Consider the following 23350-nt stretch of genomic DNA (forward strand, 5'->3'; position numbering starts at 1 on the left):
ATGGGATTGAGTAACAGATGTTTCAAAAGTTCATTATTTCAAGAACACAATGTCCTTGCAACATGAACGTCCATCTTCTGCATAGCAGCAACATTTCCTACGGCCTGACATCACAATGGCCTAAACAATCAAACAAGCAATGTTTTTCGATACCGACACAAAGACTATCAACCACGAACTTTGTTCACAACATAGAATAGTAGAGAAGGCAACCTATAGGCTTCTATAAACTGGATTGAAAACCNCAGAAAGGTGAAAAACAAAACTATCTCGTAGCGGGATATGATCGAAAAGGACATCTACGAATCTCATTTGTAGGTACTCATGCCAATGTTGGCGTCTTTGTTATAAGATTGGAAGTTCTCTCGAGCCCTCGAGTAGCAGACGTAGTAAAACTGAGAAACAATGGAAGTGAAGAAAGTGAAAGCTGCTCCTGCAGCAAACACTCCTCTTCTCAACATTTGGCAAGAGGGAGGAGTATCAGTAAGCAGTGTTCTGTACTTGGTGTGGTATGCATTCCTTGCCGAACCCGCCAGCAAGCATATCTCGGCGATTAAGAAAAACACCCTGAAACAGATTATTTCGCAATAGTAGCCAATATCATACCAGTGTGAAAACAGCCTTTTTCGATACAAGATTTGGATGTTGAAACAAGTCAGTGCACTTACCAGCAGGCTATGAAAAGGAGGAGGGCACAAGCCCTTGAACCGCCGGGACTCAGAGGCTTACCACAGCAGAAGCAGCGGCTAGCCAGCATTATGAGGATCTGGCTAGCCATAAGGAAGAGAAATGCTCCAACTCCTAATCCAGTTGAAATGTCTGAGTCATACACACAGTAGTTTCTTTTTGCATCTGTGTCTTCAACTATCTTCGCCTGTAACAAAGAATGGATTTAGGTTTGTTTTTGAGAAGAAATTATGGAAGGAACAGCAAGAATTAGGGTTTAAGAAAAGCAATGAAAGTAGATCTGAATTCTTTTCCAGGTGAAAGAAAAAAGAGTTTGCTTTGTTTGGAAATCTGTTTAACCCAGAAGAGAACACCAAGATTTTGCAGTAAAGGCAGAGCTTTTGACTAAAATACGCAAGGATGAAGAGAAAGAGTGAAGAAAAAGGGGATGAGCTTACAATGCTTCGCCTTTGCTCAGCTGCAATGGCTAAGCCAAAAGCGATGATATCAAAGAGAAAGACGGTGAAAAGAAGTAGCTTAGACGCCATTGTTGAGCAAGTTTGAGTTTCAGAGCTTCGCAGATCTGTTTATCTCAGCGTTCTTCAACCCTTTTCTACTCTGCTATCTATCTATCTATCTTTAAACCAAACAGAGGATTAAGGTATCTCAGATATGTGTTCTAAAATTCTATAAAAGAAAAAAAGAAAAAAAAAGAAAAAAAAAGCAGGGGATAGAACATAAATGCCCAAATCAAGTGGAGATGAAATTTCTGTAATAAATGTGTCGGCTACGCGGCTGGAGAGAGGGGAATGGAGAAATATTTTAAATTTCAATTTTATTTTTTTAATATAAATTAATTGCTGTTTGAATTTTATATATAATGAAATCCTAAAAATTCAAAAGTTAATAAATATAAATAAATCCATTTGGTTTATATAAATTTATAATTCACTCACGTTTTTCAAATAAGTTGAAATGAAATTTGAATTAAAGTTGGCTTTGAATTTTGAAATAAAATAATATTAAATACTTCAGTTGAAATGTGATGCGTTTTTTTAAATTAAATTTATTATGCAAAAAATAAAGCTAATTAAACCTAATCTTCTCTTTTTACCTAAATAAAACTAATTGATACGTATTGTTTTGAATTTTAGAATCTCAAATTTTAAATTATGTTTTAAAATTAAAAAAAAAAAACGTCTATTTTATTTTCTTTCATGTTTAGAAAATGTAACTTTTATTTTATCACCATTTCCGAAGCAGTTGGAATTCTTTTTTGAAAATGTTGGTAAAAAATGTAAATAAGAAATGAAATTTATAGGTAAAAATATATTTAGAAGTCTAATTTTCCAAAATCAAAAGGTCAAAAGTCAAGCAAACGTTATTTCTTGTTACTCTCCCTCCAATGATATTTTTCCAAATTTAATATCTCCCTTTGATTTCAAGAATTTTTCAATGTTCCCCTCCTAATTTTTGTTTTTTTATTTTTTTTTTTAATTTTCTCTCTCTCTTGTACCTTACATTACAAATTGTAGACGATGTTTAACCTATGACTTGACCATTTGACTATATAAATTTAAATAATTTATGGTTTATTTAAAAGAAATCACCCATTTAAGCATAGTTGATAAATATATTAACTTCTTAATTGGTAAACAAATAAGAAAATGATAAACTCGGGTAAGAATTAAACAACTTTGAAACTCCATTGTAAGGGTAAGAATTACTAAATTATATATATACATGCATATTTTGTTTCTCTCTCCTCTTCCGTCCCGTCAATTGGGTTCCTTTTTGTTTCCCATTTCTTGTGCATAAAATTAACTATCACGATAGGATTTCACAACCTCTTTAGTCAATGCTGTCATTCGTCCATGGTGTCTTTAGGAGTGCATATTATATCATGATGTACGCGTCCATAGTAACATGCTAGAGAAACAACGGATGCCCACGACCCCACTCTTTAAAATTTAAATTTTTGAATTTAATGATTAAAAAATCTTCCCACTTCATATTTATGGTACTGAAAAAAAGAAGGCTTTTGTTTACGCATTAAGAAAATGACAGCTAAGTATTCAAACATATAGAGGCATTATATTTTCCACATGTAAATTTTCTAATAAATATTAAAAAAAAATAGAAAAAGGGAAGAGTGTCTATTACGCACACAAAGTTTGGGCCATCTTAAAATTCCATGTACTCCGTCAAAACGTTGATTGCACTTTCTTTCTTTGTTTGGGTTTCCGGGCATTCAAAATAATAATAATAATAATAATAATAATAATAATAATAATAATAATCCTGTGAATTCAAATCCGGACATGTTTTCCGTTTGATTTTCAAATCAAAATGTCTTCTTCTCCAAGCATTCAAAGTTATGTATAAATAGAACAACTCTGCAACAGATAAAGCACAAACACAAACAAGTCAAACAAATCTTTGTTGTTTTGTTTAAAATCAAGGTCCGATTGTGATGAACCGTGTGGCTGCCGTCGCGAAAATCACGCCGAGACTGTTTCTAGCTCAGCTGGGGAGCAAGCAGTTGCAGAGGGGTATTGCCAAACCCTGCGATGTGTTCATAAACCACAGAGGCGTCGACACCAAGAAGACAGTGGCGGCGTTGCTGTACGACAGGCTCATCCGGGGCAACTTCCGTCCGTTTCTTGATTACAGAAATTTGAAGCCTGGGGAGAAGCTGTTCGACGAACTCCACGGCGCCATTAGACAGTGTAAAGTGGGCGTGGCTGTGTTTTCGCCTCGGTATTGCGAGTCTTATTTCTGCCTCCACGAGTTGGCTATGATCATCGAGTCCAACAAGAAGGTACCCCAAATGGGTTTTCTTTGAATGTTTACAATTAGAATTCAACAACATCATCAAATGAATTGAATTATTGAACAGGTGATTCCTATATTTTGTGATGTGAACCCATCTCAGCTTCGGATAAAGGAGGACGATGGGTACGAAACAGAGGATCTGAGAAGGTTCAATTGGGCTCTTGAACAAGCTAACCAGTTGGAGGGAATCAAATTTAATTCCTCAAAACAGTAAGTAACAAAGATGTGGGCTAATCATCCTACAAAATTAATGTTTATATCCCTCTAATTAACCTAATTCTGTTGTTTCAGGACCTTATCAGACATTGTGACAAGGGCTTCAAATATTGTGATCAGTAGTTTGGTTGAGATGGACGGTAGGGATGAACAGTAGGCCCAACATCCAACACTTTATTCTTATTCTTTTATACATCATTCAATTTGTTAATTATTTCCTCTTCTCTCCAACACACAAAATGTAGCATGATTATGCATAATAACATCCTCTATTCTTTTATTATAATAATATTATACCAATTTTTTTTATTCGTACTTTAAGCTTTGCCACTTATCTTTGTTTATTTAATATAAATCTTTATTTTGATTCCTATATTAGTAACCGTCACTGTTTTAGTTTCCGTATTTATTTTCTTTTATAGCATTAAATTCAATAAATTTTGTGATATTAAAGAGTGGGGGTTTAAGAGTTATTAAATATTTTTAAGATATGAAAATATGTAGCTTGGGATATTTATATATATATAAAAGGTAAATGACAACAAAGCGGGGATAGCTCAGTTGGGAGAGCGTCAGACTGAAGATCTGAAGGTCACGTGTTCGATCCACGTTCACCGCATATTTTATCAATTAAATTCCACCATTTTGCCACGACGTCGTTTGTTTGTCATTGTCTATATATAGCTCGTGGGGTGGGCCTGAATATAAAAATTGGTACATATAGCTGGTGGGGTGGGCCTGAATAATTGGTCCGACTCCATGACGGAAGAAGAATCATTTATAGCACCATCTCCATTTCACACCACATCATTTTGTAGAACTGGTGGGCGTAAGAAATAATGTAAAAAAGATTCATAACACCCTTCACTCTTCACAATTCTTGGATATCATAAACGGGGAATAAACACACATAAAAAAAAAGCGGCCTGGAAAGATGATGAATGGTCATTGTCACCGAAGTGTTTCTGAGTCAAAATTCAACATTTTTAATGGTCATGAGTTGGAAGGATACGATGGCAGTGATTATAGAAGAAGAGGTTATAAATGAAATTATATCCCTCCACTCCCCCATACAATTTGCGCAAAAAATGTGGAGATTTTAGGTGTTGCTTTCACTTTTAGGCCCTTTTTGTCTTTGGGTTAAATTCCAAGCCTAACATACAATACTCTCCACCACCTGTCCCAATTTGTCCCCACTCCATTGTCCACGTGCCTTCTCACGCGTACACTCCAAATCTTTTTTTTTTTTTTTTTTTATCATTCAAAAAGAATGGAAAATTTCTCCCCGATTCTGACACGTGTCCCCAATCTCAATGACTCACTTCTGTTTCTTTTGTGACGATTCAACGTTCATGCACCGAAAGATTGGACCCCCGATATTAGAGATAAACTCCGGAGCCCACGTGGCTAGTTCTTAACGATGGTCCACCCTTGTGGGCCCCGCATCCATCAGTCTGACATCGACGACCGTACTTATCTCCGGCCGACGGCCTCGCACTATAAATACCCCCTGCTGCTTTGCACATGTTTGAAAAGAAAAGAAAAAAAAAAAAAAAGAAAAAACGAGTTTTAAAATCTTTTCAGATCCGAAAGAAAGAAAAAGGAAAACAGAAAACAAAAATCCTCTCTCCTCTTTCCCATGGATCCACTGACGCAGCTGAGTTTGCCGGCGGGTTTCAGATTTTTTCCGACCGACGAGGAGCTTTTAGTTCATTATCTTTGCCGGAAAGTAGCCGGCCACCATTTCAGCTTGCCGCTCATCGCTGAGGTTGACTTGTACAAATTCGACCCATGGGCTCTACCCGGTAAGATTCAGAAAACCAACCCAAATCGATACAAAAACATATGACCCTTTTTGTGTTTTGAAATCAAATTAGAAATCTCGATCTAACAAATACTTTGATTTGCAGAGAAAGCTTTATTCGGGGAAAAAGAATGGTACTTTTTCAGCCCCAGAGACCGGAAGTATCCCAACGGATCTCGCCCCAATCGGGTTGCGGGTTCGGGTTACTGGAAGGCGACCGGTACGGACAAAATAATCTCGTCCGAAGGGAAGAGCGTGGGCATAAAGAAGGCACTGGTTTTCTACGTTGGAAAAGCTCCGAAGGGAACAAAAACAAATTGGATTATGCACGAGTATCGCCTTATAGCCTCTTCCCGGAAAACTGGAAGCTCCAAGGTACAACAACCACCAAATATTTGAAACCAACATGTTTTTTAGTTTTTTATTTCTATTATTAATTTTGGGTTTCTTAAATTTCAGCTGGACGATTGGGTTTTATGTCGGATTTATAAGAAGAATTCAAGTAGTCAGAAGGCGACGGGAAGTATTTCAAGTACAGAATACGGCAACGTGTCGCCGTCGTCATCGTCGTCGTCCCACATCGACGAGGTCATCAAAGGTCTTCCGGAAACCAGGCATGATAGTTTCGCGTATCCAAAAGCAACATTACAACAAAACGACATTAACAAATTCAACTTCGAAATACCAGGGGACTCCTTAATCTCCGATTGGGCGAGTCTGGCCGGGCTATACTCAGTGCCGGAACTCGCTCCAATGGATCCTCCGCAGCCGGGAACTTTCAATTACAGCAATAACAACAGCTCCGACCTCTATGTTCCTTCAATTACAGCGCCGTTTTGCCAGGTCGATTACTTGCCGCAACAGCGTGACTGTACTCGCACGTACGGATTCAGCGAATGAAATGAATCAAATCCATTAGAAAGGATTGTTGGAGTGTAAATAGAATTGGGATTTGTTTGGGAGAATTGGATTCTGAAAGTGGAAAGCAAAAGCAGAAGCAAAAGAGAATGAGAAACAGAGCATACTCTGCCAATTGACAAGCTCATTGTCCCATCCTACTATTACACATCTAGGAGGATCCACACAAATTATTATTACACATCCATTGAAGATGAACCTTGAATCAATCAAACGCCTTTAATGAAGGGTTGATTTAAGCTCTTAAGGAGGATGTCTTATTTTTCTCTGTTTTTTCATGCTCTTGCTTGCTGCGATGAATTCCCTGGAAGAAAGGAGTTGTTCATCGTTTATTCTTACTAAAATTCTCCAAACTTGGATACTCATGAATGAGATATATATACGACGTGGCAGAATGTGACAGACATTAATAAAAAGATAAGAACCAGGACAGTCGCAAATACATTATTATTATTATTATTTTGTAACTGAAACTTCTACGTCCCACTTTTCTTGGGAACCGACCCAACCGAAGCTCCCCACGTGTGAATATTTGAATTTTTTATTTCAATAAAAAGAAGAGCACCGGTCAATCTGACCGTCCACCTGTCGTCTACCTGACTTTTTTACGTGCTTTTCATTTGTCCACGTGTCGGGGGAGCCGCTCTTGTTTTACCCGTGCAAGTTATGGCTTTGGTTTTTCTCCATTACTTGGATTGGTGGGTTTTCTTTCCTTCTTTTTTTCCATCAATTATTGTGTGTATATATATTATAATTTATGCCAAAATAATAATATTCTAATTTCTGCGGTCATTAATTGCTTATCCAAAATTAATTGTTATATTACAATTTTGATATATATACTCATTTTAAAATTGAATTTTCCAATTTCTGAAACTTGGCTAATTAAAGATTTTGATAAAAATTATTATTATTATTTTTTTTTAATGAAGAAACGTATATTAGATTCTTTTATTATTATTATTATTATTTAGTTTAGTTGATGGTGAGAATGATGAGCACACAAGGGATAAACATGCTTTCTCTTTCTCACCTTTTTTGTGATAATTATTTTAGTGTTAATACAAAGAGACCAAACAAAATTCAAAATGGGATATTTATTTTATTTGTTTTTCCTTTGTTAATTATTGACTTAACTTTTGAAGATAGAGACTCATCCCATTACCAATTTTACTTTAAAGCCATTCTTCATTGAATTTTATAAATAAATAAAAAAATATACTTTTTTCTATTTTCCTTAATTTTAAAATGTATTATTTTAAACACGTATGAATAAACCCTGAAGCGATGAGATGTATTGAACCCCCAACAAAAAAAAATGATATATTTTATGGTAAGAGTGCGTATGATTTAGGTGAAGGGCATGGAGGCGCACCGATTCTTCCTCCCTTTGCAGACCAAATTGTGGTGTGCTCACCATGACCATCAACAACATTGTAATGTGATACATAAACGTAGGGCATGTGACACCAACATTTTATTGATTAACATAAAGATGTTAACGTAATTAAACTTTCCTCGAGGAAGAGTATGATACACATTAATATATTAAAGAAATACAGATGTTGGGCCTTCGAGTGAAAGGGGCCTCACTTTAGCTCCACAAACAAATGGGTAAGCTCCATAAATTTAGTCGCCAAATTCAATTGGAAACAATTTTACGCTATGTTGAAGATATCAACACAATTCAACCAATAACATTTGAAATGCTCTTAAAACATTAATAACTCAATTGGATGTTTGTATTTATTGGAGAGATGATTCAATTATTTGGCTATTTAAATACCATTTTAATCCATAGAGAATCAACCCTTATATATTTCTTAAAATATGGATACAAAATGTTATATAATCGTTGAACTAGCACTCGACTAGAATGGTTAAGACGAGGTAGATAATGTGAAATTAATTATTGGGTAGGTCATGTAATACCAATGAGGTGGTTAGGGTCGAGATTGGGCAAGTTCAAATGCTGTAGCTTTTGGTTCTTCTAGTTGCCCATCCCCACTAAAATTTGACCATCTTTTTCACAAGCATAGTAAATTGATTCCTGTAATTTAAAATTTTGGGCTTCTAAATTTGGCTTAAAACCATTGCTTCACTGTAAACAATTGTGTTGACTAAACCATTCTCGTTTTCCGTGTACCTTTCACATAGAAAACCAAATACATTACACGATAGAGTATTCAATATCGACCTTGATATGAGCGTAATTGAATGTAAGTTCACAATTAGTTAAGTTAGTTACGTGTATAAATAGATAACTTTTGATGATTATTCAATTACAAGCAATAGTTTATACACGTGTTTGAGTAAATAAAAAAGTTAATAATAATTACCATATGAAAAAGGCAAATTCATTTTTACCCTGTTGTTGCCTGTTTTTTACAATCTCATGCGATGATGTGAAGGGTTGAAAATGAATAGTGAGCAAGTGATGCATGAACTTGAGAGCAAAGACGAGGCACAAAAAAACACCAAATTAGGCATCAAATTGTTGGAAAAAGAAAAGGAAAAGCAAAAGCAAAAGCAAAAGCAATTGTTTGTGTGGCATGTGAAAGGAAAGGTCATGCAATTGTGGCTTCTGCCAGAATCTGTTGAAATAGGGAAGGGAAGAGAGGAAAACAAGATGAGGGCACGTCCATGCTTCGTGTCATGAACTCATTGGTGGACGCCCCGGTTGATATGGAAAGTAAGGATGGAGAAGAGAAGGGAGAAAGTTGTTAAGGCAACAAGTATTGAATGGAAACTGTTTGGTAGCATGTTTTCTGAGTTGGGAAACACAAATGTGCCTCCAAAATACCTAACTCTTTGTAACATAACAAATGGGGGATTTCGAGATTTGCATCATTATTGTATGTTACACATCCGTTTCAAAATTAATACGCCATGTGCTGCTATATTGTTAGACAATATTTTGTGGATATTAACATAATAGTGTGGGTTAAGATTAGATTGGGATAATTGCACACTTGTGATTTGTCTCCTTACCAAACTATAGTCAAACACGCAGTAATTTTATGAGATTAAAAATCTTACTTTTTTGTTAAATTTTATCTTTAATTTTTTTTTTTAAATGGTACACGTAACATGTTCTCGATGTGACATGTCACCACGTATTTGATTCCTAATAAACTAAATGAATTTAAAAGTATGATTATTATTTTCATCCACCGTTGTTTAAAGGTGAGTGTATAAGAATAGGTGACATTTATTTGGTGTGTTTTGTTTTAATGAGCTTTTAGAGACGGACCACATATTGGAATAAATAAAAGAAGAATGGAAGAATTAGGTAAATATATGGAGGATTATCTCCTCTAAATTTGTTTTCATCTTTTTTAATTCCTATTTAATTACTTTTTTATTTTTATTTTTAAATCACTTATTGCCCTTCTCCAAAGACCCTTAAATCCAGGAGATTTGTCTGATCAAACATTTACTTTTTGATATTTTTGGTTGATATAAAGCACGTGTTTTTATTCTCATACTCCACCATTTCATTTGGTACCTGAAAATATGACTAATTCACTCATTCATGTTCAAATTAACATAAAGTTTTTTTTAATTATATTTAATTACAAATATATTGCATATATATATGAAAGTAAAAACTATATTGAGAGAATAAATATAATAAAAATAATTTGTCAAACCATTGGTTTATTTTTCTTTTTTGCAATTAAACAGATTGTAGAATTAAATTTAGAAACTAAAATACTAGGGCACCTAAAATTAGAAGGCGCGCCAGAAAAAGAGAGAGATGATTCTTGAAAGTTCCTTCCTAAAAATTTCTCTCTCTTCTTTTTTAAACAAAAAGAAAAAAAGCTTAACTTTGTGTGTGTATGGATAGTGGACCCCACATATCAGTTTCACACGTGTACTGAGTTCGCACGCGTCTACCAGTTAACGGCTTCAGCGACACTTTACATCAGCATAAGGCGGCCATCGCCTGCGTCACGCTTCTCCAACTCTGCAGTCTGCTCGAATCAACCTACAATTCCTGACAATCAAAAGACCTGAATACCCTCTTTTTTGTTACACGACGCGGCGCCGTTCAATTGGGTTTCCATGGAGTAGTAACATATAACCGAGCGTACAGGATAATACCCAGGCTTCATAGTCCGTTTAAAAGATTAGCTTTGCCTGATTTGTTCACCATTTTTGAGTTACCGGAAAACTCATTTCCTCCCTCCTCCTTTCCTCTACGTCTCTCCAAAAACAACAATAAAGAAAGAATCAGAGTGATCGGAAATTGGACGATGGAGAGCATCGACTCGTCGGCGGGTTCACCGCAGCGGAACTTACCGCCGGGGTTCCGATTTCACCCCACCGACGAAGAGCTCGTCGTTCACTACCTGAAGAAGAAAGCCAATTCTTTGCCGTTGCCGGTCGCCATAATTGCCGAGGTCGATCTCTACAAGTTCGATCCATGGGAGCTTCCAGGTATCATCAAGCAAGCAAGCAAGCAAGCTTCAATTTCATCTTAATTAAATAAATAAACAAACAAACAAATAAATAAATAATTAATTGATGATGATTTTATTATATCAGCCAAGGCTAGTTTTGGAGAACAGGAATGGTATTTCTTCACTCCAAGGGAGAGGAAGTATCCGAACGGAGCGCGGCCGAATCGAGCAGCAACGTCGGGGTACTGGAAGGCGACGGGGACAGACAAGCCGGTGTTGGCCTCGAGTGGAAGCAATCAGAAAGTTGGAGTGAAGAAGGCGCTGGTGTTCTATGGGGGAAAGCCACCTAAAGGGATCAAGACCAGTTGGATTATGCATGAATATAGGTTGGCTGATAACAAACCCAACATCAACAAGCCTCCTGGCTATGATTTCCCCAACAAGAACTCCTTGAAGGTAATTCAATTCATTCAATCTCTCCTCCAATACCCTTTTCCAATTCAATCACAATTTTGATTCATTGTTTGGTACCAATTACAGCTTGATGATTGGGTTTTATGCCGAATTTACAAGAAGAACAGCTCGCATAGAGGGGCAATGGATGAGGAGAGGGAAGATCCATTGGAGGAGATGATGATGATGGGATCAATACCCCCATCATCCATAAGACTCAATCATCAATACCCAAAATTGGGAATGAATTACCACACCACATTCCTTCAAAATGATCCAAATATGGTTCGAGGAATTATGGGTGCCAACAATGATGCAGCAGGACTGGACATTAACAACGCAGCCAATTCAAAACAGGCACCCAATTCCTTGTTCTGGGCCACGGAACAACAAGAGGAACATCATTCAGGTATTTCTTCCAATAAAAGATTGCATTTTGACAACTCCACTTCAGGGGAGGCTTCTACTTCTTTTACGAGGACTTCTCATAGTATTATTGACACCAATCCCCAAAACTCTACCTCCTCACTCCCCACCCTGCTCGCCAACCTCCCTCATCAAACTCCACCGCCTTCCAACCACCACCACCGCCACACTCTCTTTGCCTCCCTACCGGAAGGCCTCTTTCGACCCGCGTACCAAATCCCAGATGCAAATTGGTACACCTAGTTCGACTCAATTCAATCAAATTCAATTCAACTCAGAATCAGAATCAGAATGAGAGACCGTATATAATTAAAAAAAAAAAAGAAAAAACGAAACAAAATGATTTAGATTTGGGTATAGGTATTGAGGTTTTGTTCGGTAGAAGGTAATGTTATTTGATTTCAGAAATAAAAGAAATGTGTCACATAGTTAAAAAAAAAAAAAGAAGAAGAAGAAGAAGAATGAAGAACAGTGAAACCCTTTGATTTTGTAGAGAGCAGTTAGTTATGATGAATATATTTGATTTATGTTAATTAGCAATGGAAGCTGCGGTTAATACAAACCCCAATGGGAAACAAATCTTATTTCTTTTGCAACAAATCTTCCTTTTTCCACCCCAATAAAGTTTATTAGCTATAGCTATATAAACAAAATTAATTAATTAATTAATTAAAAAATTTATTTCATTTGATTGCAATGCTAAGACATTGGTAAGCATATTCCATGAGATGACGAAGAAATTGAGAAGAAAGAGAGGGCTAAATGGGACCATTTCCCAGAATTATCTTAAATGGGAATCATTATCTTAAAACTGCCCCATATTCAATCCACCTTTTATTTGCATTCCATTACCAGGAAACAATACAAAACAACTTTATAATGCTTTGAATTATTAGTGCTTAATTTTGGATTACATATCACAACAATTATCTATGTGATTGATACTTCCACTCAAACCCTACCCATCAACCTCTATCAATGAATTTCCCTCATTTATTTATTTATTTATTTATTTCTGCCCCCACATAGGTTTTATTTTATATTTCTCTCTCTCTCTCTCTCTTCCATCTCTCCCACACTTGTATCTTCTTATATTTATTTTAAGAAAAAAGGGTTGAAACTCAGCAACAACGTATTTAAATATTTAAGGGTGAGTTCATTTTAGATGAAAGTAGCACGCAAAGTGCAGGAGTAATAAGTCCTCCAATTTGGCCTCGGCTTAGTGATTATATTCCTAAGATGCATCGTTGTAGCCTGGATCAACATGGTAAGGAAGTCTCCAGAGAATGGTCGAATCAGCCCTATTTCGTGGGGAAAAAGCAGTTTGACTCGGCTCATGCACAGCAAATCTTGGATTGACTTCCACTCCACTTGGTTTGTTCATCAACACTCTAATTGTTTTAACATACGTAAATGCTTACCTGAAATAGTTCCTTAGAAGCTTAATTCCTTTTAAGAAGGATTGAAGTGTTTTAGTTTTAGCTTGGCTTCGAGGTAAGACAAGGTTCTATTAGATAAACCCGGGTTTCAATTTTTTTTCTTTTGTATTAATAATGCGTATTTGAAATGAATCTTTCTAAAACATTGTGGGACTTTTTGTATGCATATTTAGTTTGAGATAAATGTCTAGAATCATGAAATAATTATCAAATTGTACGCATGCTTGTATGTATATACAATGAGTTTATTTGTGACAATTATGCATACAGAGTTTATCTTTGTAATTACTTCCCAACAATTTTAAATTAATGTAATCATACCACATTAACTATGTTTATGGATTACAATTATAAGAGAAAAGGACAAATGGAACTGTTAAAAATTAATTTAAAAATTATATCTGTATTTAATAATATTTTCAAGTAGACGGACCCTTACACGTTAGACAATGACCAAACGACGTCGTGGCAGAACTGTTGGTAATTAATTGATAAAAACATGCGGTGAACGTGGATCGAACACGTGACCTTCAGATCTTCAGTCTGACGCTCTCCCAACTGAGCTATCCCCGCCTTTATGCTGACGAATTAAATATTTAATTAAAGACATATTAAAGGGAACTTCAACCCCCAACTGTTGCTTCACCTTTAACCTCATTGACCATTGCTTCTCTTTAGCTGGGGGTTGGACCAGCGGTAGCCACCGGATAAGGGGTTTTGGGTTTAATGGCGGCGGCGGAGACGATGGGGCAACCGCGAGGCTTCTGGGTAATATTGCTTTGGCTGTTGGGTTAACTTACCTTTCGGTTACAGGGCAGCTTGGGTGGGTTTTGGACACCATTGTTTCCATTTGGGTATGTAGTCTTCGTCTCTCTCTGTTTTTTATTCTTTTAAGTATCGCACCACTTCTTTCTATTTGGAAAATGGGTGGAACCTGGTTCATTTGGTGCTCCTTGCTTCTAGTTTTACTGATTATTGGGACTACCCTGCTTGCATTCCAGAACTGATTGAAGATGATTTCCTTTTTGACCTGCTTGAAATTTGGTTTCATCTGTTAACATATATGCCTGTTCATGTTCAGCTTGTTGCAGTTGTTAGTCCAATTGTCGGAGTCGCTGCTTTTATCTGGTGGGCAGGACGGGATATGGTTCAACCCACTGTAAGCCTTTATATCTTCTTCCTTTTCAATCTTAAATCTTCAGCTCTGTTTTAATTTGTAGTGCCCTAACTGTGAAATGAATTTCAAATCTTCAATCTTCAACTAAGTTGTCTTGTAAGCGTATTATGAGTCGATTAAGAAATGATTAAAAACATATTAGGAGACGAAAACAAATGAGTATCCAAACATCATTAGAGACTAAAACACATATTTAGCCTCATTATTATTATGAAATAGAACACAACAATCAGCTAAATGAATGAAAAATATATACAAGTAGATGTGTAGTTTAGGCAGCTTGTCTTTTTAGGATATCCTGAAGCTCAAAGGCAAAAGAAACACCATTGTCCTTCAATTCTTTTCCATCCCCAACCTTTGGCTGAAGCCATGCTAGTTCCTTAATGGCCTTGTTTTCTTCAGCACTCCCTCCTTCTAAGAAAATTCCCATTAGTTTCCCATCTTTGATCCAATAACACCCAAACTTTGGCTTTTTCGCTGCCGGATTTCTGTCTCCGAACATCACCGTTGTTTCTCCGACGTTGTCCCCGTAAAACTGCCACGACAGGTCGAAGACGCGTGAGTAGAAGTACGGTAGGTAGTCATATTCTTCAACAACCTTGCCCTTGCCCTTTCCCATGATGCCTTCCACAGCTTTCATGGCTGATTTTCTTGCATGATCGACATGTTCAACTCGTCTCATCTCATTGTACATCTTCATTGGGAAACAAGCGATGTCCCCAATCGCATACACGTCCTTCATGCTCGTTTTGAACAACCCATCTGTTTTGATCCCTCCTTTGTTCAACTCAAGCTGCCCTTGGAATAGCCCTGTCGCAGGTCTTGCTCCAATTCCAACTATAACAATGTCAGCTTCTAGCTCCCTTCCATTTTTCAGCTTCACCCTCTTTACCTCTTTGTTTGAATCGGATTCCAGGTCGATTACACTTGTTCCCTTCATGATTCTGATCCCTTTTGACGTGTAGTATCGCTCATAAAATTCGGCAATCTCTTTCGTAAATAGGCGGGGCAGGCACCAAGGATCAGGATACACCATTGTAACACTCAAATTATTGAGTCTTAAGGCTGCTCCAACTTCAAGTCCATTGTATCCACCTCCAACAACCACTGCTTTCCCGTTCTTTTTGGCTTTCATTGCTTCTACAATTTGATCAGCATCCTTGATATCTCTCAAGCACAAAACATTCTTGGCTTCATCCCCTTTGACGCCAAAATCTCTGAGTTTTAGCCCCTTTGAACCTGTGGCAATGATCAAAGTTCCAAACTTGAAATTCGTACCATCTTCACTTGTGAGAGTTTTTGACTCAAGAGCTGCTTTTACAATCTTTGTGTTAAGGATCAATTCTATTCCATTCTTCTCATACCAACTCCTATCCAATCTCTCCCCTCCACTCCCAACACACACATGGAACTGCGGCAGCCTTGCTGCATTCTTGGGCAACAGATATCCCTTGCTCAGCGCGGGACGTTCATAAGGTGCCACCGACTCCTCCGAAATTATACCAACCTCCCCTGCCTTCACGCCCTGTTTAACAAACTCCCTTGCTGCATATCCTGCTGCCACTCCTCCTCCAAGTATCAAATACTTGAAGCTGTTGGGAAAGTAGTACTTCCCTTCTTCAAGTAGCTCTTTGGCCTCATTCGTCTTCTCTCCAACAACCTTTCCATAAAGATAAACTGCAACTGATCTAACCTTCCATTTTCTGATTGATCTTTCGATGTCTTCGACTTCGTCGATCAATGCATCTACTTTCTCCTGCCATTCCTCCTTTTCTTCTGAACACGAACTCGAACATTCTTCGAGTTCTTCTAATTGGACGCCAAGATCCCTTGATAACTCTTGTAGGACAACCAAGTTTTGTTCAAAGACTCTGTAATAGTTCAACTTTTGGTCAATTCTGTCCCAAACTCCCGCCAATCTTGAACTAATGAACTGCCCCATTCCTCTGTCCCTACATCGGGCAACAGAAACACTTTAGCTAATAGATTCAAATAGGAGTTTTGAATATGTTGTTATGTGAAAAACAGAAGAAGAAAGAAACAGAACCTGTGTTTGGATTAGATGATGAAAAAGAAGAACAATAGCTGCAAAAGAGAAAGGTAGAATAATACGATGTTTCATGAAAGAATGTTGCCTCTTTTTATAACACAATAAATGAAAGAACATCGTAGAACGAAGAAAGGTATCCTAGTGAATTGTGAAGAAGGAAAGAATGTTGTTGACATGATGATGCCACCGTGTCTATATACCTTAATCCATTTAGGTATATCCTCTTCATTAAGAAACCAGCAACACTGGTCCTCTTAGTTTCATTATTTTGTAAGATTTGATATAAATGTTTTTAGTTCATGGGAACTTCGAACTTTTCTAGGAAGGGTACACGTCAAGTATCTCCCAAACACGCTCCTTTTGTTATAAAAATGAATGAATTAACAAGAATAAGTAGAAGAAAAGTTAATTGTTTGGGTTTGAAAATTCGTAGTAAATTTGATTCTTTAAAGTGGTTTGAATTTTTATTGGAAAATTAAACACTAAACTGGAATAGTAATCAAAGGTTAGGGCTAGGTAGAAAATAGTATAAATTTCGAAATTTAATTAAACAAATTCACTGCATTAATTAATGTAAAGTTTAATATTCGAAGGGAAACAAAAGAATGGGATAAGTAGTGGAGAATATGCACTTTCTTTTTGATCACTCCTACAGATTAGGAGAGACGGACGGACGGGACGGCCTGTTGTGAGCGGTCGGATCCACCTCCCTCCTCCCAAATCAACGCTCTTATTTTTCCCATCAAATATAGCCGTTGGGAACTCCCCATTTTTTCAAATATTTACATTATACCTCTTTTTCCCCCCATTATTCCATTTAAAACATTTTGTTAGCCTTAAAAAATAAAAATAAATTGATCTTATTTTATATATTGGAAGTATTTTGTCCATATATATTTTCTTTCTTTATAAAAAAAAAAAAAAAAAAAAAAAGGAGGAAAAAATGATTTGGGAAATTTGGCATTTGGCCGAACACGCCGGAACATTTAAGACGTAATAAAAATAGACTCATAAATATATATAAAGGCTGATTTGCATAAAAAGCCTTCACGAACACTGTCCCGCTCCCCGAACGAAACGAAGCTCTGGCGGCACCCACCGCCAAGAATCTCAGGTGAAAGCAAACCAATCGCTAAGGTAAGTTTCTAAACCTCTCACCACAACATCGCCATGCCGATTCTCTCCTCTAACTCCAACTACCAATGGATCCTCTCCCTCAAGATCTTCCTGATCTCCACCGGAGTTTTGTCCATGGCCGTCTTTCTCAAGCTCTCTGTTCCACTGGTGGCTGATTTCCTCGTCTCTGAAATCCCTTCCATCTGGACATGCTTCATCTCCTGGTTAAGACCTCCTTATCTCTACTTGGTTGTTAATTGCATAATCATCAGTATTGTTGCCTCTTCTAAGCTCCAGCAGAAGCTGGAGGATGGGGAATCCGGGCTATCCGTTCCGGAGACGCTTTCTCCTCCGCCCCTCGCTAAGATCTCCTCTGAGTCTGACTATGTTGTTTGTGGCGGTACCGATATTTTGAATGGATACTGTTACAACAATGCGAATCAGAACGCCGTCACTAAGATTGCGGACCTTCAGATTGACGAATCGAACGGCGTGTACGGACGGATGATGGAGAAGAAAGGGGAGAATGATTCTTTGATTCTGACAACAGCTGCTGATGAGACTGCTATGTCTAGTCCGATGACGAACACTCTGCATAGGAAAGATTCCGTTGGACTTTTGTTTTCAAACGAGAAGGAGAAACCGCCGGTTTCTTCAAGAATCGGCCAACGGAAACTCGTGAAAGCCAGTCCTGAAGGTTCGAGCTCTATTTCTTTCTCTCTATCTCTGTTCTTATGAATTTATGAACACCGATTCTGGTAGCTAGTCATATGAATCAATTTTAGAGACGGTATAAATTCTAAGATGAGTTTCGGAGTATCGTGCCGGTAAAGATCGTCGGAGCCTATGGTTGCACGAAGCACAAAATCAAATGGAATTTTTTTCTTTTTGGGATAAAAATTTTGAAAAAGCTGCCAAAAACACCAAGCCTTTCGGTGGTAGGTCACACACCCGACTTTATTTCCCATGCCGTTCAAAGGCTCCAACGGAACTAAGTTTCCATCGCAAATACCTAAAGTACCCTTGAAAGGGGTTTTATTCTAAAATGGCAAAAGAAGTAATTAGAATGAAGGTCATGGGGTTTTGTTGGCCGCGCAGGGAAGCCGTTGGGGGTTTCAAAACCGAAGAGGCAGGACACGCTGGAGAGCACGTGGAGGACAATAACGGAGGGGAGGTCAATGCCGTTAACGAGGCACTTGAGGAAGTCGGACACGTGGGAGTCACAGGGGCGAAGGGCCAACATGGCGGTGGATCCAGCGACGCCGCCTTCGAAGGTGATGAAGAAGTCAGAGACGTTCAAGGACCGGAGCAACGTGGGGTCACCGAGTCCGTCGCCGGGGGGGTCGGGGAGGCTGAAGAGAGAACCGTCGCTGACCCAGGAAGAGTTAAACCGGCGAGTGGAGGCGTTCATAAAAAAGTTCAACGATGAGATGAGGTTGCAGAGGCAGGAATCGCTGAAGCAGTACCAGGAGATGGTGGGCAGTAGAGCCAACTAGCTTTGTGTATATTTTTTACTCCAAATTGAACCATTTCCCTTTTTCCCAAATTTTAAATAGGCAAGATTAGTATCAGATAAGGAATCAAGGATTAGGGTTTTTATTATTTATTTTCTGTTTAGATTTCTTTTTGACACACCTTTCAACTTGGTGTTCGTTTGGGGTGATGTTTATATTAAATATTTATCTTTTTTTTTCTTTTCCTTTCATTAAAAGCCTTAGGTTGAGAAGCTTTTGAATTTTAAGTCTATAGATCTATACATTAAAAATTAAAATTTTAAGATTTACAGGAACTTCTAGAATTTATATCCATTACGGAATTGGTTTCTTAAAAATTTAAAATGGACAGGAGGGTAAAAGTTTTAAATGAGAAATGGAAACGCACAGCCTTAGTCGGTAGCAGCAAGCTATGGTGAGATTTAAAGCGGTGGAGGTTATCCGGATGAAAATAGAGTGAGTGAGTGAGGCCAAATAAAACACACAAAAATATGGAAAAGGATTAGATTTGAAGGAGAGACACATAGCCTTATCATCAATTATGTTAGTTATCTTAGTTTGCATTCATAATCTCTGCATTTGAAGGTGTGAGGATCTTACGTCCCAATGGAAAAATGAATTTTTTATAAAGATGGACAAGTTTTAGTACGTCAAGACTAATAATAATATGTAACGGGTCAAAATTGACAATATATGCTAGTGGTAGACTTAGATTGTTACAATATATATTAGTAGTGGACTTGGATTCTTACAAATGATATCAAAGTCAGACAAAACAATGTACTAGCGAGAACGCTAGCCCCCAAGATTGTGAAGTCCCACATCGGCTAGAGAGGAACATCGAAACATTCCTTTATGATGTGGAAACTTCTCCCATACCTCAAGAGGATGGATTGTGAAGTCCATAATAACCATACGTAACACTAGTATGTAACAGGCAAAAGCCGGTTTAAAATTGAGAGGTTGGGACAAAGCGACGTTTCTATGAGATCGATGGAGGATAATATTGAAGCTCTTTGTGCTAAAGGGGAACACATCTTTGATGCAGAAGAGTAAATATTTAACATCTTTCACATTTGTGAACGGCAGAGGGCAGAGAGAAGGCCTTGAAATCCCTCAAGTCCAATGGTAAATCCAAATCTTTAATAAGCATGGAAGGTATTCATAGATTTACCAAAGCTGGAGATAGACAGAGGATTAGTTTTTGGAAGAACGTGTGGAGTGGGGACTCTCGCGTTTCCTGAAATTTACAACCTTTATCTTAGAAAAGGTGCATTGGTGGGTGGGTGTTGGGACAGCAGCAATGGAAAGAGTCATCTTTGATAGAGAACTAAAAGCTTGGATGGGTCTGGTTGGGGTGTCAAGGTATTGACGCCATTAGATGAGCCTTTGGACTCCTGTGGATCTTTCTCCACCCGAGCGCTTACCTTGAAGCTCTCTGCAAGTAGGCCGGTTTTCAGACATGGATTTCTCAAGTGACTAGGACTTTGGAATTTGCAGGGTTGACACGCTTTGTGGGTCGAAGTAAATAACATAAAAATCTATGAAGTAAATAACATAAAAATCTATGAAGGGAACAGAAATAAATCAATTTCATAATTTAAGGGCTGTATCATTCATACAATGTTTTTGCAGAGTGTATCCTGGTAGTTTTCCCCTGATTTTTCAATATTTTCTCGGCGGATTGTTCGGTCTTGGATATGGCTTTTGTTTTCCTAACATTCTTCGATCGCTTCATTGGTCTTCCCCCCTTCTTCAGCTTTCTATCCAACAAAGGGTACTGATCAGACATAGTGGGTGGTGCAAATAGGAAAAGGGCAATAACAAACAAATCTAGTAGAACAGCCAACGTTAAACAACGTCATCTCAGCAATCAAAATACAAATTGAAATACGGTCGGTCAGAGACAACCAAACCCAAGAAAGCTTCTTGTTTGATAGCATTTAAAGATGCATCCTAATTTTCTCGGCCTCATCTCAAAATGAACAAACTTGGGATATTGGCTTAGTCATGTGAAATAATGAAATCCAAATCTAACTCATCTCTGTGCACAACAATTCAACAAAGGCAATTAATCTAAAATCAGGAACTGGGAACACTTGAGAATTGAAACCACAAACAAAAGCAAAAGCGCATGATGAATTGTGGTTAAAAAAATTAAGCACAATTTCCAGGTAGAAGCTTACAGATTGAGAGCGCCAGAAGCTGGTTTATGAACTGCAGACTCAGCACGTCCATCGCTTTAAATTCAAGGGGGAAATCACTTAGTTAAACTTGAAAACTACTCTATGAAAACACAGGAGATCTAAAACATCTTAAAGGGGGGCAATGGACAAGAAACGACAAGTAAAAACATCTGGAAGATAAATTCTCATTCTTTCTGATACTGTTAAGTTCAATCCCTTTTCACATAACTGAAATGTACCTTGAGGGAGCTCGTGAACAGAATTTTCGGTTATGTCCATGGAAATTGCTCCACTTCCCTTCTTCTTCTTATTCCTGTTCTTCGCCATCGCCGAGAAATAAAGCCGCGAAGATTGACAATGAAAACCCTAAGATCAAAGGGAAGCAAGAAGCTAAAAGAAGGAGTATGTTTGTACTTCTTGAATTTTGACCTGGGACCTGAAAATACCATTTTACCCTTTCATAATTAAATACCATTTTTGTCGGGTTTTTTTTTTTTTTTTTTTTTGACATATTTACCAAAAACATAATGAGAACTATGTTGATATCATAATCTAAATAAGAGTTAATATCTTTTACTTTTATTCTTTGATTATTGGTTTAAGTCAATATTGAGATGAGGTAAAGTAATATCATATTTTTGACATTTATGTGATTTTTTTTGAGAATAGAAGAACCATATTTTCTTCCCAGCATAATTTTTGGTTTGGTAGATATCATTATAAAATAAATTAAATCAAACCATTGTATTGTGATAGCAGATTAGATCTAAATTAAATGATGTAATTAAGATTAAGAATAATCATTCCATAAATCCATTACTCAGCCTTCTAATAATCACATCCACAGCCTTCTAATAATCACATCCACAGCCTTCTAATAATCACATCCACAGCCTTCTAATCGACGAACCCACCACACATCGCTTAATTATGAGCCAGGGGCAAACTTGGTGGCGTAAACCCAAGCATTGTTGGCCACAGGGTTATCGAGATGGTCGAGAAGGTTCTCGAGGGGGCCTTTCCCAGTAACGATGGCCTGAACAAAGAACCCGAACATGGAGAACATGGCCAGCCGCCCGTTCTTGATCTCCTTCACCTTCAGCTCGGCGAAGGTGACGGGGTCGTCGGCCAGTCCGAGTGGGTCGAAGTACTGACCCCCTGGGTACAGGTCGTTGCCTTCGCCCACGCCGTCCAGCCCGTTGATGCGGAACCCTTCAACCAGCCCCATTAGGACCACTTGGAAACCCAAAACGGCTAGGATGCTCTGGGCGTGCACCAGGTTGGGGTTCCCCAAGTAGTCGAGCCCCCCTTCTGAGAAGATCTGGGCTCCGGCCTTGAACCAGACTGGCTCCTTGAAGTCCACTTTCAACCATTTTTCTAGCACTTCTGGTGTTATGCACCCGAAGGCTCCCAACATCGCCCACCTCCCGTGGATTACCTGCAATTCCGTTCGACCATATGTAAATCAAAATTTGAATTCATCAAATTAATACCTTGATTGATTCTTAAGCAAGGATGGGGATGGAAATTACCTCAAGAGCTCTGTTCTTGGCGAAGGCCTCGGGATCGGCGGACAACCCAGCAGTATCCCATCCATAATCGCCGGGGAACTCTCCATTCAGGTAGGAGGGAGTCTGAGCGGAAAAGGGCCCCAAGTACTTTACTCTGTCTGGTCCATACCACAGTTCATTTCCCTATCCAAAATAAAATAAAATAAAAAAAACATCATCAATTTCAACACTCCCTAAAACAAAAGGAAGCAAAGGTAGGGAGAGAGAAAACGAAAGGGGTCGGGACCATGGTGTATTTTGGAGTTCCCATGGCGACGACATCTCTGAGGGAGTTGTGGGAAGAGGCTCTGCTTTGGCCGAGAAAAGGGGTGGGGCGGAGGATGGCGGTGGAGGTGGCGGCCATCGACATCGTAGTTGAGGTGTGTGTTAGAGTTGTGGGAAAGGTGCGAGAAGAAGAGAGAAATCGAGTGGGGGAATATTATGAGAAAATGGGGAAGATGAGTGGTGAAGATGAGTGGTGAAGAATGGAAGACCCAGAAATTTTGTGGGGTAAACAGAGAGTTTTGTTAGCCAATCACATTCCTTCTTTAGATTTTTATGTATCTCCAACTCATCTCTTTCTATCCACATTTTATCTTTTCTTTTTTTTTTTTT

At 38.0% G+C, this 23350-nt stretch overlaps 7 protein-coding genes, 1 long non-coding RNA gene and 2 other non-coding genes across 12 annotated transcripts; 5 read left to right on the top strand and 5 right to left on the bottom strand.

Moving 5' to 3' along the window:
• Position 1: 1 nt before the first annotated feature.
• Positions 2 to 1412, bottom strand: LOC111496714. The gene is made up of 3 exons (XM_023147231.1): positions 1125 to 1412; positions 669 to 874; positions 2 to 567 (listed from the first exon to the last, which is right to left on the bottom strand). Exons 1-3 carry the CDS (start codon positions 1212 to 1214, stop codon positions 309 to 311), a joined length of 555 nt encoding a protein of 184 aa, XP_023002999.1. The 5' UTR covers positions 1215 to 1412; the 3' UTR covers positions 2 to 308.
• A 1676-nt stretch (positions 1413 to 3088) lies between these two features.
• On the top strand, positions 3089 to 3982 carry LOC111496557 (TMV resistance protein N-like). Of its 2 annotated transcripts, none has more exons than XM_023147075.1 (3): positions 3089 to 3487; positions 3566 to 3711; positions 3793 to 3982. In XM_023147075.1, exons 1-3 carry the CDS (start codon positions 3140 to 3142, stop codon positions 3872 to 3874), a joined length of 576 nt encoding a protein of 191 aa, XP_023002843.1. In that variant the 5' UTR covers positions 3089 to 3139; the 3' UTR covers positions 3875 to 3982. The 2 variants fall into 2 exon arrangements, with proteins under 2 accessions (XP_023002843.1, XP_023002903.1); XM_023147135.1 differs by having other exon boundaries at positions 3602 to 3711.
• A 281-nt stretch (positions 3983 to 4263) lies between these two features.
• On the top strand, positions 4264 to 4336 carry TRNAF-GAA. Its single transcript has one exon. It is a non-coding gene; the product is annotated as a tRNA-Phe (tRNA).
• A 933-nt stretch (positions 4337 to 5269) lies between these two features.
• LOC111496392 (NAC domain-containing protein 72-like) lies at positions 5270 to 6777 on the top strand. Its single transcript, XM_023146842.1, has 3 exons — positions 5270 to 5522; positions 5628 to 5896; positions 5981 to 6777. Exons 1-3 carry the CDS (start codon positions 5357 to 5359, stop codon positions 6419 to 6421), a joined length of 876 nt encoding a protein of 291 aa, XP_023002610.1. The 5' UTR covers positions 5270 to 5356; the 3' UTR covers positions 6422 to 6777.
• Positions 6778 to 10575: 3798 nt separating this feature from the next.
• On the top strand, positions 10576 to 12311 carry LOC111496208 (NAC transcription factor 25-like). Its single transcript, XM_023146614.1, has 3 exons — positions 10576 to 10882; positions 10991 to 11301; positions 11386 to 12311. Exons 1-3 carry the CDS (start codon positions 10699 to 10701, stop codon positions 11965 to 11967), a joined length of 1077 nt encoding a protein of 358 aa, XP_023002382.1. The 5' UTR covers positions 10576 to 10698; the 3' UTR covers positions 11968 to 12311.
• A 1352-nt stretch (positions 12312 to 13663) lies between these two features.
• On the bottom strand, positions 13664 to 13736 carry TRNAF-GAA. The gene has a single exon. It is a non-coding gene; the product is annotated as a tRNA-Phe (tRNA).
• A 764-nt stretch (positions 13737 to 14500) lies between these two features.
• On the bottom strand, positions 14501 to 16470 carry LOC111478497 (monodehydroascorbate reductase 4, cytosolic-like). Of its 2 annotated transcripts, none has more exons than XM_023122784.1 (2): positions 16388 to 16470; positions 14501 to 16292 (listed from the first exon to the last, which is right to left on the bottom strand). In XM_023122784.1, exon 2 carries the CDS (start codon positions 16280 to 16282, stop codon positions 14612 to 14614), a length of 1671 nt encoding a protein of 556 aa, XP_022978552.1. In that variant the 5' UTR covers positions 16283 to 16292; positions 16388 to 16470; the 3' UTR covers positions 14501 to 14611. The 2 variants fall into 2 exon arrangements, with proteins under 2 accessions (XP_022978552.1, XP_022978561.1); XM_023122793.1 differs by having other exon boundaries at positions 14501 to 16286; positions 16388 to 16463.
• An 851-nt stretch (positions 16471 to 17321) lies between these two features.
• Positions 17322 to 19180, top strand: LOC111478509. The gene is made up of 2 exons (XM_023122805.1): positions 17322 to 18203; positions 18605 to 19180. Exons 1-2 carry the CDS (start codon positions 17561 to 17563, stop codon positions 19000 to 19002), a joined length of 1041 nt encoding a protein of 346 aa, XP_022978573.1. The 5' UTR covers positions 17322 to 17560; the 3' UTR covers positions 19003 to 19180.
• A 1387-nt stretch (positions 19181 to 20567) lies between these two features.
• LOC111489788 lies at positions 20568 to 21588 on the bottom strand. Its single transcript, XR_002719434.1, has 3 exons — positions 21425 to 21588; positions 21186 to 21239; positions 20568 to 20762 (listed from the first exon to the last, which is right to left on the bottom strand). It is a non-coding gene; the product is annotated as an uncharacterized LOC111489788 (long non-coding RNA).
• Positions 21589 to 21932: 344 nt separating this feature from the next.
• On the bottom strand, positions 21933 to 23186 carry LOC111489770 (chlorophyll a-b binding protein 3, chloroplastic). The gene is made up of 3 exons (XM_023138150.1): positions 22983 to 23186; positions 22718 to 22879; positions 21933 to 22623 (listed from the first exon to the last, which is right to left on the bottom strand). Exons 1-3 carry the CDS (start codon positions 23103 to 23105, stop codon positions 22114 to 22116), a joined length of 795 nt encoding a protein of 264 aa, XP_022993918.1. The 5' UTR covers positions 23106 to 23186; the 3' UTR covers positions 21933 to 22113.
• Positions 23187 to 23350: the final 164 nt, after the last annotated feature.

Source organism: Cucurbita maxima, unplaced genomic scaffold, assembly GCF_002738345.1.
Source record: "Cucurbita maxima cultivar Rimu unplaced genomic scaffold, Cmax_1.0 Cma_Scf00001, whole genome shotgun sequence".
NCBI classification, from domain to species: domain Eukaryota; kingdom Viridiplantae; phylum Streptophyta; class Magnoliopsida; order Cucurbitales; family Cucurbitaceae; genus Cucurbita; species Cucurbita maxima.

What these genes read in the sequence shown, in the direction of transcription:
- LOC111496714 (XM_023147231.1), bottom strand. Translation starts at nt 1,214, where the DNA reads ATGGCGTCTAAGCTACTTCTTTTCACCGTCTTTCTCTTTGATATCATC. An exon ending in CTGAGCAAAGGCGAAGCATT is followed by an intron (nt 875 to 1,124) that starts GTAAGCTCATCC and finishes TCTTTGTTACAG; the next exon opens with GCGAAGATAGTTGAAGACAC. An exon ending in CTCCTTTTCATAGCCTGCTG is followed by an intron (nt 568 to 668) that starts GTAAGTGCACTG and finishes AATCTGTTTCAG; the next exon opens with GGTGTTTTTCTTAATCGCCG.
- LOC111496557 (XM_023147075.1), top strand. Translation starts at nt 3,140, where the DNA reads ATGAACCGTGTGGCTGCCGTCGCGAAAATCACGCCGAGACTGTTTCTA. An exon ending in TCATCGAGTCCAACAAGAAG is followed by an intron (nt 3,488 to 3,565) that starts GTACCCCAAATG and finishes ATTATTGAACAG; the next exon opens with GTGATTCCTATATTTTGTGA. An exon ending in AAATTTAATTCCTCAAAACA is followed by an intron (nt 3,712 to 3,792) that starts GTAAGTAACAAA and finishes CTGTTGTTTCAG; the next exon opens with GACCTTATCAGACATTGTGA.
- LOC111496392 (XM_023146842.1), top strand. Translation starts at nt 5,357, where the DNA reads ATGGATCCACTGACGCAGCTGAGTTTGCCGGCGGGTTTCAGATTTTTT. An exon ending in CGACCCATGGGCTCTACCCG is followed by an intron (nt 5,523 to 5,627) that starts GTAAGATTCAGA and finishes TTTGATTTGCAG; the next exon opens with AGAAAGCTTTATTCGGGGAA. An exon ending in GGAAAACTGGAAGCTCCAAG is followed by an intron (nt 5,897 to 5,980) that starts GTACAACAACCA and finishes CTTAAATTTCAG; the next exon opens with CTGGACGATTGGGTTTTATG.
- LOC111496208 (XM_023146614.1), top strand. Translation starts at nt 10,699, where the DNA reads ATGGAGAGCATCGACTCGTCGGCGGGTTCACCGCAGCGGAACTTACCG. An exon ending in CGATCCATGGGAGCTTCCAG is followed by an intron (nt 10,883 to 10,990) that starts GTATCATCAAGC and finishes TTATTATATCAG; the next exon opens with CCAAGGCTAGTTTTGGAGAA. An exon ending in CCAACAAGAACTCCTTGAAG is followed by an intron (nt 11,302 to 11,385) that starts GTAATTCAATTC and finishes TACCAATTACAG; the next exon opens with CTTGATGATTGGGTTTTATG.
- LOC111478497 (XM_023122784.1), bottom strand. Translation starts at nt 16,282, where the DNA reads ATGGGGCAGTTCATTAGTTCAAGATTGGCGGGAGTTTGGGACAGAATT.
- LOC111478509 (XM_023122805.1), top strand. Translation starts at nt 17,561, where the DNA reads ATGCCGATTCTCTCCTCTAACTCCAACTACCAATGGATCCTCTCCCTC. An exon ending in CGTGAAAGCCAGTCCTGAAG is followed by an intron (nt 18,204 to 18,604) that starts GTTCGAGCTCTA and finishes TTGGCCGCGCAG; the next exon opens with GGAAGCCGTTGGGGGTTTCA.
- LOC111489770 (XM_023138150.1), bottom strand. Translation starts at nt 23,105, where the DNA reads ATGTCGATGGCCGCCACCTCCACCGCCATCCTCCGCCCCACCCCTTTT. An exon ending in GAACTCCAAAATACACCATG is followed by an intron (nt 22,880 to 22,982) that starts GTCCCGACCCCT and finishes TATTTTGGATAG; the next exon opens with GGAAATGAACTGTGGTATGG. An exon ending in CCAAGAACAGAGCTCTTGAG is followed by an intron (nt 22,624 to 22,717) that starts GTAATTTCCATC and finishes ACGGAATTGCAG; the next exon opens with GTAATCCACGGGAGGTGGGC.